The sequence below is a fragment of the Chelonia mydas genome, chromosome 1 (assembly GCF_015237465.2).
Source record: "Chelonia mydas isolate rCheMyd1 chromosome 1, rCheMyd1.pri.v2, whole genome shotgun sequence".
In the NCBI taxonomy this organism is placed as follows: domain Eukaryota; kingdom Metazoa; phylum Chordata; order Testudines; family Cheloniidae; genus Chelonia; species Chelonia mydas.
In genome coordinates this window covers 256,973,085-256,990,067 of record NC_057849.1, presented here as the reverse complement: position 1 = coordinate 256,990,067, position 16,983 = coordinate 256,973,085, and the positions used below count along the sequence as shown (strand labels likewise).

General features: G+C 51.2%; 1 protein-coding gene across 2 annotated transcripts in view; it reads right to left on the bottom strand.

The window, feature by feature from the left end:
* ADSL (adenylosuccinate lyase) overlaps positions 1 to 6,699 on the bottom strand; it is a 46,989-nt gene extending 40,290 nt beyond the window's left edge. The window contains exon 1 of one of the 2 annotated variants that reach the window (XM_037882129.2): positions 5,891 to 6,699. In XM_037882129.2, the coding sequence (XP_037738057.1) occupies positions 5,891 to 6,046 (156 nt within the window). In that variant the 5' untranslated portion in view covers positions 6,047 to 6,699. The remainder of the gene's footprint in view (positions 1 to 5,890) is intronic. The other variant, XM_043543827.1, reaches the window with a different exon arrangement.
* Between the last annotated feature and the right edge of the window lie 10,284 nt (positions 6,700 to 16,983).

Genomic DNA, 16,983 nt, shown 5'->3' with positions numbered 1-16,983 from the left:
GAAATGGTCTGAATTAAATAGGATGAAATTCAATAAAGACAAATTTAAAGTGACTATACTTAGGCAAGAATAATCAATTGCACAAATACTAATTGGGAAATGACTGTCTAGGAAGGAATACTGCAGAAAGGGATCTGGGGGTTATAGTGGATCACAAACTAAATATGAGCAAACAATGTAATACTGTTACAAAAAAAGAAAACATCCTTCTGGAATGTATTAGCAGGATTGTTGCAAGCAAGACACGAGAAGTAATTCTTCCACTTGATTAATAAACTGGAGAAAGTCCAGAGGAGAGTGACAAAAATGGTTAAAGGTCTAGAAACCCATGAGGAGACTGAAAAAATTGTATAGTTTGGAGAAGAGAAGACTGAGGGTGGGACATGAAAACAGCCTTAAAGTACACCGGACCCTTGCTAGAACGCGGGGTTCGAGATCCATGCGCGGTACCGCGTTAACGTGGGGACCGTGTTACCATGGATCCCAATTTAATTTAAATATTTAAATTTGGGATCCATCACTGCGAATCCATGCTAAAGTGACGCGCACTCTAGCGAGAGTCCGCTGTATGTAAAAGGTCGTTATAAAGGAAGGTGATAAATTGTTCTCCTTAACCACCGAGGACAGGTCAAGAAGTAATGGGCTTAAATTGAAGCAAGGGAGATGTAGGTTAGACATTAGGAAAAACTTCCTAATTGTAAGGGTAGCTGAGCACTGGAACAAATTATGTAAGGAGATTGTGGAATCTCAGTCATTTAAGGTTTTAAAGAACTGATCAGACAAATACCTGTCAGAGATGGTCTAGATCAGGGGTTCTCAAACTGTGGGTTGGGACCCCAAACTGAATCAAGACCCCCATTTAAATGGGGTTACTAAGGCTGGTGTTAGACTTGTGGTGCCTAGAGCCGAAGCCAAAGCCTGAGCCCCACTGCCCTGGGAAGGGGGCCTAAGGTTACATGCTCCCTTCCCAGGACAGACGCCCTTGGGCTTCAGCTTTGTGTCCGTCCCTCCCACCCAACCAGGGTGGCAGGGCTAGGATGGGCTTGGGCTTCGGTCCCCCTGTGATGGTGCCCCCATAAGACTTTATGGAAATAGGCTTATGAATGTATATATGACATAACTGGAAGATGTTTTATGCTACATGTGTCATGTAACATATCTATAAAGGTTATGATCTACTGAATCTATTAATCCTATTTGTATGCATGTGTCAGTTGTAGTATTTGAAGTTATGAATATTGGCTATGTACTTGCTTGATTTCTAAGTAGCCTTAGTAAAGCATTTGGTCAGCTTCTTGAAAAAGGAATGTACAAATTAAGTGCCCAATCAAGAAGCACTTACGAACAATCGATCTTGGGAGGCTCCATTCCACATAAGAAGTCTACATGAGGATGTTCAAGCTAGCATGTGAGCCATGGCTGCTACCTTTAAGTTCTGAGTCATGAGTGGTCATTTGACTTGCCCATGTGACTCCAAAACTCCATCTTGTAGCTGGACTTTGCATGGGAGAGGGGAGGGGGTCTCCAACCACAAGAGAAAGTCTATTTAAGTCTGTGGGAGACCCCTCCATTTTGTCTTCAGCTGGCTAAAGGGAGAGCCTTTCCACCCCCAAGGATACCGGAAAGAAACTGGAACAAAGGACAGTAACTATAGGGGGTGTGAGTGATTGCTGGACCCAGACTAGAAGGAGACTAGTCTGTAAAAGGAAGCTTACTGGAATTCCTCTAAGGGTGAGGTTTTTATCTGTATTCAGTTTTCTTAGACATAGACTTGCGTGTTCTATTTTATTTTGCTTGGTAATTCACTTTGTTCTGTCTGTTACTACTTGGAACCACTTAAATCCTACTTTCTGTATTTAATAAAATCACTTTTTATTTACTAATTAAGCCAGAGTATGTATTAATACCGGGGGGGGGGGGGGGGGGGAACAGCTGTGCATCTCTATCTATCAGTCTTAGAGGGCGAACAATTTATGAGTTTACTCTGTATAAGCTTTATACAGGGTAAAGTGGATTTATTTGGGGTTTGGACCCCATTGGGAGTTGGGCATCTGAGTGTTAAAGACAGGAACACTTCTTAAGTTGCTTTCAGTTAAGTCTGCAGCTTTGGGGCACCCTGGGTCTGTGTTGGAGCAGACTGGTGCATCTGGCTCAGCAAGACAGAGTGCTGGAGTCCCAAGCTGGCAGGGAAAGCAGGGGCAGAAGTAGTCTTGGCACATCAGTTGGCAGCCCCAAGGGGTTTCTCTGATCCAACCCGTCACACCCCCATCCTGGGGTCATAGTAATTTTTGTCAGAAGGGGGGGCACGGTGCAATGAAGTTTGAGAATCGCTGGTCTAGATAATACTTAGTCCTGCCTCAGTGCAGAGAACTGGAATAGGTGACCTACTGAAGTCCCTTTCAGTCCTACATTTTTAGGATTGTTTAATGTCTTGGCTCGCTGCAAATCCATTCAGCACAGTCTGTCTTTTCCAACCACTCCCCCTCAGAGTTACTAGGAAAAAGCCTGGAGTAAGTCACCTCTTCCTTCAATTTCCACGTTCTAAGTGCTTGGACTCATAGGATGAGGTCTTAGCATCAACAGTTTATTCTTTCAATTTCACTGTACTACTGTGTATGTATCAGGCAATGTGGCAAGCACTCCTGGGATGAGCATTCTGTTCACTCTGCCCAAGATTAGTATAATCCCAGAAATATGGGCTCCATAAGAGCCATAGGCTGAGGATCACTTTAATGACTGCATATGGCACAGATTTACACCAAGGTGAGGACATTTATTAGAATATTCCAGGTCAGCCAAGTCACCTGGCAGGCAAGCAGCTCACTAATGGAAGAAGGGCTCAGAAGATAAAACTCTTCCTTCCTCAAGAACTGTTTATAGTAGCTTTATGAAACTAACCTCACAGAGGCATGGAGAGTTCAGGAAGAGTGTAGGAAATACAAAAAGTTACAGCTTGTTAGCCTGGTCAATAACCTCTTTTCTGAAAAAAACACACCATGCCGCAGTACAGATGATGACCTGCATAGAACTACATATGAAGTTAGGCTTGTGCCCTTTTAAAATTATGTATATAGCTGGCCTGAAAGATGGGTTTTTTTGCTTATGTTTTTCTCTGCTTAGCTTAGAATGATCAAAAATAATCAGGTCTCCCTGCTTTTGCTGGAGAACCCCTGAGAGGCTGCAAGGATGTTTATTGTGAGCTCTAGCATAATAACTGATAGGGTGAAGGTGCTGCATCTTTCATATAGGCTTCCTTTAAACTAAAATGCTGGTCATCAAAATTAAATAGATGTTAAAAATACGTTAAATGGTCTGAATAAAAATCTCTTCTCCCTTGCTCAAGTGATGTCATTGTTCACTAGCTCTTCGGTTCTCAAAGACTGTCCTTGCTTAGATTTTTCATGAAAAATATCAGCAGAAAAACAACTTTCAGGCCTTCTTTATACAGCATAAAGATGCAAATCAGGGCACAAATCCATTTCTCCCCCTTCTCACTTTGCAGATCACTTTCGCAGCAAATCGTACAGTGAAGAGTAAAAGAATGGTGGAGCGTTAGGATCAATCTTGGTTTTAATCTGGGTGGGCAATGTACACATTAACTTTTGCCAATACCTCTGTAGTTTATTATGACATAGAAGGATTTGAACTTCAGTCACTAGCTCCCTGCATTAGTTTCGTGTACAACCAGACCGACCTGGAAAGTTGCGTGAAGGTGAAGAAAACCACCTCTGGAAACCAGAATCTGGCTTCTCTCCCTGCGCCTTTCCCAGTCAGCCAAGGTCTCCTTTGTGGTGCCCCTACTCTACTTGCACTACATTGATGACATCTTCATCATCTGGACCCATGGAAAAGAAGCCCTTGAGGCATTCCACCATGATTTCAACAATTTCCATCCCACCATCAACCTCAGCCTGGACCAGTCCACACAAGAGATCCACTTCTTGGACACTACGGTGCTAATAAGCAACGGTCACATAACCAACACCCTATACCAGAAACCTACCGACCGCTACACTTACCTACATGCCTCCAGCTTTCATCCAGACCACACCACACAATCCATTGTCTACAGCCAAGCTCTACGATACAACTGCATTTGCTCCAACCCCTCAGACAAAGACAAACACCTACAAGATCTCTATCAAGCATTCTTACAACTACAATACCCACCTGCTGAAGTGAAGAAACAGACTGACAGAGCCAGAAGAGTACCCAGAAGTTACCTACTACAGGACAGGCCCAGCAAAGAAAATTACAGAACGCCACTAGCCATCACCTTCAGCCCCCAACTAAAACCTCTCCAATGCATCATCAAGGATCCACAACCTATCCTGAAGGACGACCCATCACTCTCACAGATCTTGGGAGACAGGCCAGTCCTTGCTTCCAGACAGCCCCCGCAATCTGAAGCAAATACTCACCAGCAACCACACACCACACAACAGAACCACTAACCCAGGAACCTATCTTTGCCACAAAGACCGTTGCCAACTGTGTCCACATATCTATTCAGGGGACACCATCATAGGGTCTAATCACATCAGCCACACTATCAGAGGCTCGTTCACCTGTGCATCTACCAATGTGATATACGCCATCGTATGCCAACAATGCCCCTCTGCCATGTACATTGGCCAAACTGGACAGTCTCTACGTAAAAGAATAAATGGACACAAATCAGACGTCAAGAATTATAACATTCAAAAACCAGTTGGAGAACACTTCTATCTCTTTGGTCACTTGATTACAGACCTAAAGGTTGCAATTCTTCAACAAAAAAACTTCAAAAGCAGACTCCAACAAGAGACTGCTGAATTGGAATTAATTTGCAAACTGGATACAATTAACTTAGGCTTGAATAAAGACTGGGAGTGGATGGGTCATTACACAAAGTAAAACTATTTCCCCATGTTTATTCCTCCCCCTTCCCCGAGTGTTCCTCAGATGTTCTTGTCAACTGCTGGAAATAGCCCACCTAGATTATCACTACAAAAGGTCCGCCCCCCTCCCGCCCGCTCTCCAGCTAGTAATAGCTCACCTTACCTGATCACTCTGGTTACTGCGTGTATGGTAACACCCATTGTTTCATGTTCTCTATGTATATAAATCTCCCCACTGTATTTTCCACTGAATGCACCCGATGAAGTGAGCTGTAGCTCACAAAAGTTTATGCTCAAATAAATTTGTTAGTCTCTAATGTGCCACAAGTCCTCCTTTTCTTTTTGAGAATACAGACTAACATGGCTGCTACTCTGAAATTTGTGGTACTGTCTCGTTTCCCCAGGTTGGGATCCTATTTCCCACTCTTGCCAAAATCAGCTACAGCGTTAGCACCCCCGTCTCCCAGGGAGAGTCAGTCTCCCAATCCGCAGGCTAGTTTCCTCTTTCTTAATCCCATCCCTCAAGATTAGGAGATTCTGCCCTCTTTGCTTCTAACCCAGCTCCAAAGCATAGGACAAGCGGACACCCCCTCCCATCCCGGCTAGGAGTGTGGCTGGGCTTTCCCCCTCCCTCGCCCCCCTGTCAGGGAACTCCAACCGCGCTGCTGCTAAAGGGCGCGGCCGGCCAGGAGCCCTCCACGTGCCGCATGACCCCCGCTCCCGGCAGCAGGGTCCCGCACTCAGCGCCCGGGGCGAGCAGTCCTCAGTGCCGGCTCCGCCACGGGGCCCCCGGGACCGGCCCCGAACCGCCGCGTGCCTCAGTTTCCCCCTCTGTCAAACAGGGACGCGCACCCCGCCCCGACCGGGGGGGGGGGGGGAAGAGTGGGGCGGACCTGGCAGCTGCGTCTGCACCCCCAGCAGTGGGGCTGGGCCCGTGGGCTCCCCGCCACACGCACCCCACAGCGCGCGCGGGGCAGACGTCCCGGGGCCGCGCTCGGTCCCGCCGGTACCTTCTCCGCCTGGGCCAGGTAGAGCCAGAGCCGCCGCCACGTGCCGAACTTCTTCCGCTCGCTGAAGTTGAAGCCCATCTCGGGGCTGGCGTAGCGCGACACCAGCGGCGAGCGGTAGCGGCCGAACGGGTCCTCCTCCGCGCCGGGCGCCGCCATGGCCCAGCCGCGACTCCCCCGGGGCCCGCGAGCGCCAGGACACCTCCGCGGGAGTCTCACGCGCCAGCCGCACGCCGGGCTCGCAGAAGCGCGCGAGAGCCCCCGCCCCGCCAAGTGTGGAATTCGGCAGGAGGGCAGGACGGAACACAGGGGAGGGTAGAGCGTGGCCGCGCGAGCGTCGTAAAACAGCCTCGTCCTCCTCCGAGCGTGAAATACGGCAGAAGGTCAGTGCGGCGCCGCGCCCCCTATCCGGGGGAGGTGCGTCCTATTTTACGAACCAGGCGGCCCGGCTGAGGGTCGGTCCAGGTGCGCGGCCGGAGAGGGGAGACAGGCTGCGCTACCAGCTCCGAGGTGGGCTGCCTTTGCTCCCTATAGCCTTCCCTGGAGTCTCCTGCTGCTTTGCCCGCCCCCAGCAGCGCCTCCTCTGCCTGCCTGGGAGCAGCTACCACCGAAGGGTCCGGCCCCGCTGCGGCTTGTCTACATGCGGGGGGGGGGGAGTGGCGGCGTTAATCCAGTTTCCAGGTCCTCTCACTTCGTCTCCTATTTCTGCTCGCTCACATCCTCCTCCCTGCTGCTCTGTTCAGCACGGAGGGCTTCAGGGCACCCCCTCGTTGCTGAGCTAGAGCTGCCCCTTCCTCCGCTTTACCCAGTCAGTGCACACTGGGTGGCTGCGGCTTATGCGTCTTGAGCTAAATGGCCCAAGGCCTCGAGCTTCCGGAGCAATGTTAGAAAACAACTAGACAGCGAACCAGTTCTCCCTTTCCCCAGCTGGCGCTTTACGCCCAGGCACGCTAACGTGCACAACCTCGAACAATCACATCTTAACATTCAATGCCATTCACATTCATCCCTCCAGCCCTGTGAGTTGAAGGATTCAGCTCTTATAACTCAGCTTTAGTGCATTCATGGGTATTGAGCCGCCTAAGCAGGGGTTCTCAGACCCTCGGGGGGTCATGAGGTTATGATGTGGGGGATCACAAGCTGTCAGCCTCCACCCCAAATCCCGCTTTGCCTCTAGCATTTATAATGGGGTTAAATTTATTTAAAAGTGTTTTTAATTGATAAGGGAGGGGTCACAGGCAGAGGCTTGCTATGTGAATGGGGTCACCAGTACAAAAGTTTGAGAATCACTAACCTATAGTATCAGAGCTGCTCTGAGCCAGGTTACAGACACATCTACTAAGGTTTTTTGGGGGGTAATTGCAACCATATTGATTTTTGTTTTTTTAAAGCAGTTTTATCAGTTGCATGAAATTATAGGTTTTCAGCTTTTTTTGTTTATCTATTGCCTTTTCATGGTTGGAAGAAATTTGGGTGACACTGGATTGCTGCAAGAGGAAGGGTGTACTCACAAACTGCTATTGATGTGTGTCAAGTGAAACATATGTGTATCCCTGACAACAAATTAAGTTGAATCCTACCAAGCTTAGTTATAGATAACACTATAAAAAGTTGACAGCAGCTTCTCTCTAGATGGGTTTCTAGCAGTGTTAACACTGGTAGAACTAAACTAGAAATTTTGGTACAATTCTCTAGTCTAGACAAAGCTCATATCTTCTATGCAAAAAAACCCTGTGTACTGTACGATATACTACTCTGTATGGCTGCTTGGGAATAATTATTTTGCTCTTTGAGTCACACAGTATAAAATCAATAAGTGAGAAATGGAGACGAATACTTGAAATCTCACCATGAAATAAAACCACAATGTAATGTTACGTCTTCATACAGTTCTCCACAATACAAGAGCAGCTACAGCAATGGGATTCTCACAGGGAGAGAGGATGTGCAAACAGGCATGAAAAATCAACAGCAATACACATCTTTTGGGACCTGTCCACTGATTTACTAGTTAGAGGAAGCAGTGACACAGGGGTAGATTGTGAGCTATGTTTTTAAGCAGGATGGAGAGATTCCCTTGAGTACGAGAGTAACAGGCATAGTGAAGATGGATCTCCTCCAGCACAGGAGAGAGCCTGAACTAGCAGAAGAGGAGGAGTATAGAACTTTAGGAAAAGAAAATGAGACTGAATGGGCACTGTACTAGTCAGCGTAGCGACTGGGTCAGCAAACAGATTTTTTTTCACTTCTAATTTTTGTTGTCATAGATGGATGACGTAAAGGTGGGAAGGGCCTTGCAGACAAGGAGAGCACTCACAACACTATTTCTAAAAAGTATTAAAAACCCAAGTCAGCTTGAATTTGAATCTCAAGCCTTTCCAAAATGGCAGTTGGGAAATGAAATCACTTCTCATGGGAGTTAATCCTGACATTCAGATAAGTACAGTAATTTCTCTACAATCTACAGCTGTTATAGCACATTTGTTTAATGCACATTTTGAACATTTGTGTCAGTGGGAAAAGGGAACTCAAGGTGAGGGAAAATGCAACTAGGCTTCCCACTTTTATAAGTTTAACTTCCCCTCCCCAAATGCCAGCGGGAGGGACTGGCAATTCAGCCCAGAGGGGATCTAGAAACCTGCAGCTGCAAAGTAAGGACAAACACGCTGTGCTGGAGCACAGCATCACACTGATGTGAAGCAGCAAACACTGGGGCTGACCTGCTGGCTTACTGCAGTCCTAGAGAGCATAAACTGAGGACTCAGCTGGGGTTTGTAGGATCTTGGGCAACAGGTCTTTATTAGGAACAGATGTGGTCATGGCATTGGAGCAAGAAGAGTCCATGGAGCAATGGCAGATGTCCAGGGTACAGTCTGAGGTTGCAATATCCAGAAGCTGACCAGCCAGTGAGGTGCTTTGTGTAAGCCCCTCAGTTTGTTGCCAGGATGAGAGACCTACCCATGTTATGTAAATATTTGTATTATGGTAGCAACCCTGAAGCCTTAACTGAGATTTGGGTCCTATTGTATTAGGCACTGTCTACATCCAAAGTATGAGATCGTTCCTGCCCTTAGGAGCAGTCTAAAAAATCCGAGAGCAACAGCTAAGGGAAGTGTACTGAAGCCTGGCAGACAGGCTCATGGAAGAAATCTGCCTCCCAGAAACTAAGTTTTATGGAGACTTTAAACAGGTAGATTCCCCCTAAGGGACACAAGAAATCCAATCAGTTCTTTGAAAAACAGTTTAAAAGCAGCTTCCTAATTTTTGTGGTTTTACAAATCACCTAAAATGCTTTTCACTCCCCACTGATATGTAACTGATCTAGCCCAAAAACACCCCCCCACACACATACCAAAAGCCAGGGGAAACTGAACTGATTACACAAGAGATGCTGCACAACCCATAAAATATGAGGAAAAATCTCCTCCTTCCCTTCTAATCTCTGTTATATTATTCTTTGGTGTTATTTGTAATGACAACTACAAATTTTCATACAGAAGTGTCACGTTTAAATTGATGTTCCTTTAATACCCTTGACAGGATCAGACTGAGTAGAGGGGCAGCATATCTGATGCCCTGATTTAAAAACAAATGAGTTCTTCTCTTCCCAGCAGACCACATAAAATACAGTAGAAGGACTGGCAGTCTCCCTGTTCTCAAAAGTAAAGAATGGATACCATAGAAGAAACTCAGTAAAGCAGCTTGGTGTCAATGTGCATATACTTCTACCCACTTTTCCCTGTTCCTTTTAAATTGCTGGTAGCATATTCTCCTCTCCCCTCTCCTCCACTGAATTACTCCTGGGGGAATTCTGTGCCATTGTGCAATGCAGAATTTGTGCAGAAATTAATGTTCTGCGCAGAATTGTCCCCCCCCCTCCCCCCCGAAATGGGCTGCAGAAGACCGGAAAGAGCCCAGCTAGCAAATAGAAGACACTGCCAGGGGATGGGAGGGAGATGAAGCTGAAGGGTTCTGGGCAGCTGTAGGTCCTGGCATGTCCTGAAGGAAGGTGGTGGTGTGCAGGAAACTCCACACACACACTGAGCCAGCATCAGGCTGTTTTTCCCTCTGAAGCCCTGGGCTCTGGTGTGGGAGGGAGTGCAAGTGTCTGGGCTGGGTGCTCTGTGACTGACTCTGGGGGTAGGGGTGTGAGTGTCTGGGACAGGGAGGCTGTGGCTGTGCTCTGGGGGCTCTCCTACAGCTGTGGTCGGGGTGGGGGGGGGGAGGGGGGGAAAGGCTGCAAGTGGCTGGGCTCATGGGGGGGGGGGCATTGCCCTGGGGCTGGGCTCTGGGTAGGGGAGGGGGCAGAGAAACAGGAACTGGGTTGCTTTAGTGGTTTCTTTAATGCTCTACGCCTGGGAGAAAATTTTGTGTCTGTATTGTTACATACTTGCTGACAGGTATTGTGTAATAAATTACCAACATAATTGAAACTGGCATGATTACATAGTGTTATTTTGACAAAATATGCTGAATTTTAAAATATTGTGCCCAGAATTTTTAATTTGTTGGCACAGAAGTCCCCCGGGAGTAACTCAATGTACCCTAGTATTGTGACAGCAAGCAAGGTGCAAAGACACACACAGGCCCCAGAAAGCTGACATGCAGCAGCACTTTCAAAAGAGCAAGACAGAGGGATTGGCCTTCAAAAGGGATCTCTATACAATCTCTCAGGTTGTTTTTTTTAACATACATTCCATTTTTATCAGCTTAAAGTGCAAAAAGACAGCTACCTTTTCCGTCACTGGCGTTCTTCGAGAGGTGCTGCTCAGGTCTATTCCACACTAGGTGTGCGCGCTCACCACATGCACCAGTGCTGGAAGTTTTTCCCCCAGCAGTACCTGTAGGGGGGGTATACTGCCTGGCAAGGTATATGGGGAGCTGCACTCTCCCCAGTGGCATAGCTGGAGGGAGCAGCTGCTTCCCCCCTGAGCACAAGTGGCGCCTTGTCAATGTCTTGGCGCCTTTTAAATTTTCCCCTGTTGAGGGAACAGGAGGGAGCAATCCAAAAAAAGAAAGGCGCCACCCGCTGCAGCGCTTTTCGTCCTCCGGCGGCGCTCTGGGTCTCCGCCGGCACCTCCGGGGCGAGCGAGGGCCAGCCCCCGGAGGAGTAAAAGCACCGCAGCGGGTGGCGCCTTTTTTTTGGATCGCTCCCCCCGTGACCTCCACCTGGCTACACAGCTGCCCCCACCCCCCACCCCCACCCCCAGTTCCTTCTTGCCAGACAACTCCAACACAGGGGAAGGAGGGCGGGGTGTGGAATAGACATGAGCGACACATCGCGAAGAACACCAGTTACGGAAGAGGTAACTGTCTTTGCTTCTTCGAGTGATTGCTCATGTGTATTCCACAACAGGTGATTCCAAGCTAGATCTGCTGGAGGTGGGTAGGAGTTCACAAGTTCCCAGGACGGAGGACAGCTCTGCCGAACCCGGAGAAATCCCTGGTTTGGGGGACCATCGCATAGTGCGAGGTGAATGTGTGAACCGAAGACCATGTGGTGGCCCTACAAATGCCCTGGATGGGGACGTGGGCCACGAAGGCAGCCGACAAGGCCTGCGCCCAAGACGAATGTGCCCTCACAATGGGTGGCGGGGGGACACCCGCCAGCTCATAACAGGAACAGATGCACAAAGTGATTCAATTGGAAAGCCGCTGAGTGGAAATCGGCTGGTCCCTCACACGCTCAGCCGAGGCGATGAACAGCTGCGAGGACTTTCTGAACGGCTTGGTCCGCTCAAGGTAGAAAGCCAGAGCCTGCCGCACATCGAGCATGTGGAGACAGCACTCCTCACTGGACACGTGAGGCGTGGGTCAGAAGACCCGTAGAAAAATGTCCTGACCCACGTGGTAGTCGGAGAACACCTTCGGGAGGAACGCGGGGTGTGGGCGGAGCTGGACCTTCTCTTTATGAAAGACCGTGTATGGCGGCTCAGAGGTCAGGGCCCTGAGCTCCGAGACTCGCCTGGCCGACGTGATTGCAACCAGAGGTGAGACCAAGAGCACATGACCAGTGGTTCAAACAGGGGCCCCATGAGATGAGCCAACACCAGGTTTGGGTCCCACTGCGGGACCGAGGGTCTAGAATACGGAAGAAGAAGGTCCAAACCCTTAAGGAACCAGCCAGCCATAGCATGGGAAAATACCGTGTGCCCTTGCACCAGCGGATGGAAGGCCAATATGGCTGCCAGGTGCACCTTGACTGACGAGGGTGCCAGGCCTGGGCCCTCAGGTGGAGGAGGTAATCAAGGATAAGCTGGATTGGGGCAGTCACCGGGGAGACACCCTGGTCCACCACCCACCAAGAAAACCAGGACCACTTCGCCAAATAAGTGCAGCAAGTGGAGGGCCATCTACTTTTGAGGAGGATGCACTGAACCTGCTCTGAGCACGTCCTTTCCTCTCCACCTAACCATTGAGCAGCCATGCCCCGAGGTGAAGAGCCGCCAGGTTGGGATGGAGGAGGCAGCCCTGGTCCTGAGAGAGCAGGTCCGGGCAGAGCGGCAACAGCCATGGCGGAACTACCAGCAGGCCCGTGAGGGTCCCGTACCAATGCTGCCTGGGCCACTCCGGGGCAATCAGGAGGACTCGAGCCTTGTCTAATCTTTTATCTTCTCCAGGACCCTGCTGATTGGAGGGAATGAGGTAAAGGGTTAGAGAAGCTGGCCTGATCAGGACAGGAGAAAGGCATCGGACATAGAGCCCCTCCCCAGGCCCCCCACTGGAGCAGAACCGGGGGCATTGCCAGTTCTGCCGAGTCGCGAACAGGTCCACCTGGGGAGTTCCCCACCTTAGGAAGAGCCGGTGGGCCACTTCCGGGTGGAGGGACCACTCGTGTTGTGAGGAAAAGTCCCTGCTCAAGTTATCCGCCCTATCATTCTGGGCGCCCGGTAGGTGGAAGGCCTTCAGGTGGATGTTGTGGGCTATACAGAAGTCTGACAGCCCGAGAGCTTCGCGGCAGAGGATCAGGCCCCGCCTTGCTTGTTGAAATAGAACATGAGACCGTGTTGTCCATGAGGACCCCAACTACCTTGCCCTCCAGGTGCGAGCACAAGGCCATACACGCCAGCTGCACCGCCCTGAGCTCCTTTACATTTATACGTAAGGTCAGGTCTTGAGCCAACCATGGACCTTGGGTCTAAAAGTTCCCCAACCCAGGTCCGACGCATCAGACACCAGCTCCAACAACGGGGCCCTGTCCCTGAACTGGACCCCTTGGAGCATGTTGTTTGGGGTGGACCACCACCATAAGGAGGTGATCACAGAATCCGGCACAATGAGGACCTTGTCCATCCGGTCCAAGGCCTGGGAGAACTTCGAGGCCAACCAGAGCTGGAGGGACCTCATCCTGAGTCTGGTGTAATGGACCACGTATGTGCATGCTGACATGTGACCCAAGAGTTGTAGGCAAACCCTGCCTGTTGTCACCGGGAACCTTGTGACCGACTCGATGAGACCTTTCAGGGTCTCGAATCTGTCTGGTGGGATAGAGACCCTGGCTGACACTGCATCCAGGAGCGCCCCAATAAACTCTATGCCTTGGACCACGACTAATGTGGACTTGGTGTTGTTTACCAACAGGCCCAAGGCAGTACATGTGGACAGGAGGAGCACCACATGATCCCTCACCTTTGACCGGGAGGTGCCCTTGACAAGCCAATCGTCCAGATAGGGAAATATCTGGACCCCCCATCGTGTAAGGTAGGCTGCTACCACTGACACGCATTTTGTAAACACCCTCGGGGCAGTGGACAGACCAAACGGGAGGACCGTGAATTGGTAATGATTCTGTCCCACCACAAAACAGAGGATGTGCCCCTCAAATATGTGGATGTGGAAGTACGCGTCCTGTAGATCGAGGGCAGCGTACCAGTCCCCGGGATCCAGGGAGGGGATGATGGAGGCCAGGGAGACCATGCAGAACTTGAGCTTCACTATATACTGGTTCAGACGTCAGAGGTCCAAGATGGGCTTGAGCCCCCCTTTGGCCTCCGGGATAAGGAAATAATGGGAGTAATACCCCTTGCCCATGAACTCCTCAGGCACCGCCTCTATCGCTCCTAGACTAGCAGAGCTTCGTGTGAGGGGTCCCCCAAGGGGGACGGGGAGTGGTTGGGCGGGAAGGAAGTAAACTGGAGGGTATAGCCCCGGAGATGGTGTTGAGGACCCATCGGTCCGAGGTTGGTCGCAACCATTCCGGGAGGAAAGCACACAACCGGTTGGAGAAGGGAAGCTTTATTGGGGGTGGATCCCTGATGAGGACCGGTGGGGTGCCCTGGAGCATCCCTTCAAAAATGCCCTTTCCCAACCTGCTTAGCTTTGGAGGACCCAGGCTGCGGGGCAGGCCATCTCTTATAGTCCTGCTGCTTCTTATGGATGGCCTTGTACTTCGGGAGGGCGGTCTGGGCGGCAGTCTGCTGCGGCTTGACCTTAGGTTTTGCTGGAGCCGGGACATAGAGGCCCAGAGTCTGGAGGGTCATGCAGGAGTCTTTCATGCCATGCAGCCTTGCATCTGTTTCCACTGCAAACAGCTTTCCCGTCAAACAGGAGATCCTGCATGGAAGACTGCGCCTCGCTGGACAGCCCAGAGAGCAGGAGTCATGATGCCCGTCTCATGGACACCGCGGAGGCCACTGATTGTGCGGCCATGTCCGCAACATCCGAGGCTGCCTGCAGGGACGCCCTAGCAGCAGCTGCCCCTTCCTCCACTAGTGCCTAGAACTCCTTCCTATTGCACTCCTGGACGGAGTCCTCAAACTTGGGCAGGGAGCCCCACAAATTGAATTCATACAGGCCCAGGAGAGCCTGATGGTTTGCCACTCGTAGCTGGAAGCTCGAAGATGAATAAATTTCCCTTCCGAAAGAGTCCAGTCTCTGAGTCTGTGTTCTTTGGGGTCAGGGCTGGCTGACCCTGCCGTTCCTTGTGGTTGACTGACTCGACCCCCAGGGAGTTGGGCTCCGGGTGGGTATACAAGTACTCATGCCCCTTAGTGGGTACAAAGTACTTGCGTTCAGCCTTTTCAGAGATGGGGGCCAACAAGGCCAGTGTTGCCACACAACATTTGAAATCTTAGCCACCCCTTCATGGAGAGGCAAGACTACCCTACCCGGTGCCGAAGGGGACAACACGTTAAACAGGGAGTCTGAGGGCTCCTCCATCTCCTCTGCCTGGAGGTGGAGGCTTGCTGCCACCCTCTTTAAGAGTTCTTGTTGAGCCCTGAAGTCCTCCTGCGGGATTGAGGGAGGTGGGCCGAAGAGGCCGGTGTGATGCTCTGGGTGTCGGCCGGTACCGGAAGGTCCACCACCTGGTTGGACTCTGGGCAAGTGCCGAGGACACATGTCCCACCGTCCCCTTTCTCGAGGGTCTGGAGAGGGAGGCAGACGGTGCCTCCGAAGTTCCAGCCACAGAGTGAGCTCCCACTGGGGGCTGCGCCGGAGGCCACGGTGCCCACCGGTACCATTGGGCCGACCACGACGCTCAGTGCCACTGCACCTGCTATGACACCGGCAGCATTGGCTGTTAGGGTTGGCTGGCCTGGCCCGGCCCATCAGAGGACGGCTACGAATGGAGACGGGGCTGGCGTAAGATCTGCTGCTGTCTCTGGACCGGGAGAAACGGCAGTGCAGGGATCTACGATGGCCACAGGACCGTGATCTCAACATGGAGGACCGGTTCTGGCGGTAACAGCTGCTCCGCGAACAGCCTTGATGGGCGGACCCACAACGGCGAAACACCAGCGATTGATGCCTAGGGCTGTGATGTCTTGGCAGAGACTTGGCGTGGGAGTCCAAGCGGGAACGGCGGAGACAACCGTGCCATGATTAACTGAAGTACCCTCTCAGAGACAAGGACTGATGGCGATGCCTGCTGCGGTCCCACCAATATTCACTCCTTGAGGACGAGCGGTGCCACGAGTCCCGGATGGACGGAACCCAGTCAGACAGTCTGGTTACCATCAAGGGCGATCCACCTGGACTCTGCCCCGAGCGATCGCTGGGCGGTGATAGGCGTCGGGAACGTTCCCTTGACTGAGACCGGTACCAGGCTGGAGGCGACTATGGAGATCTCAGCGGCGGCTTGCCTCTGGAGCACGGGACTGACATCGGCGGTGCTCTGGGCACCGGCGTGGACATAATGTCCCCGGCCGCCTGGAGGGCTTCAGGCGTGGACGGCATCCGGACATCTGGAGAGGCCTGTTCTGAAGGGGCCGGGCTATTCTGCCCAACGTGAGTTGGAGGCCTGGGCCCCGGTGGGGATCGAGGACTGCCCGACATGGGCCTAGCCTCTGTCCCAGACATCCCTTGGTGCCGCTAAGAAGAGGGAGTCTTCTTGGCCCTCTTGGCGTGCCCTGTGGACGGGGAGTGGTGTTGACTGGCCAATGGCACCAGAGGGTTGCCGTGTACCGATGGCACAGTGCCGGGTACCGGTTCGGAGCGGCATGCCCGGGTTGGGGTCAGTACTGACTCCATCAGGATGGCCCGGAGCCTAATGTCCCTTTTTCTTTTGGTCCGAGGCTTAAACAACTTGCAAATCTTGTACCTTTCGCTGATATGGGTTTCTCCCAAGCAGCACAAACAGTCTGCATGCGGGTCACTTCTTGGCACAGAAGGCCCGCAAGAGCCGCACGACTTAAACTCCAGGGTGCGGGGCATGCCCCGGCCCGGGCTCATTGACTAACTACAGGTACTAATGCTGAACAAACCAACAGTTCTGGGGACGAGCTGCAGCAAAGCTGGCGCAGAGCAGTTCCGACGCACCTTCACTGGCGGCAAGAAGGAACTGAGGATGGGGGGAGTGCGCAGCTCCCGTTATACCGTACCAGGCAGGCGCCACTTCAGGGGTCGCGGGGGGCACTCCCCCCTACGGGTACTGCTAGGGGAAAAACTTCCGGCACCGGTACACGTGGCGAGCACGACACCTATTGTGGAATACACATGAGCAATCATTCAAAGAAGAAATATAAATTACAGTAGAACCTCATGAGCATCTCGGAAATGGAGGTTGTTCGTAACTCTGAAATGTATGAAATGCTAAATAAAATGGTATGATCTTTCAAAAGGTTACAACTGAACACTGACTTAATACAGCTTTGAAA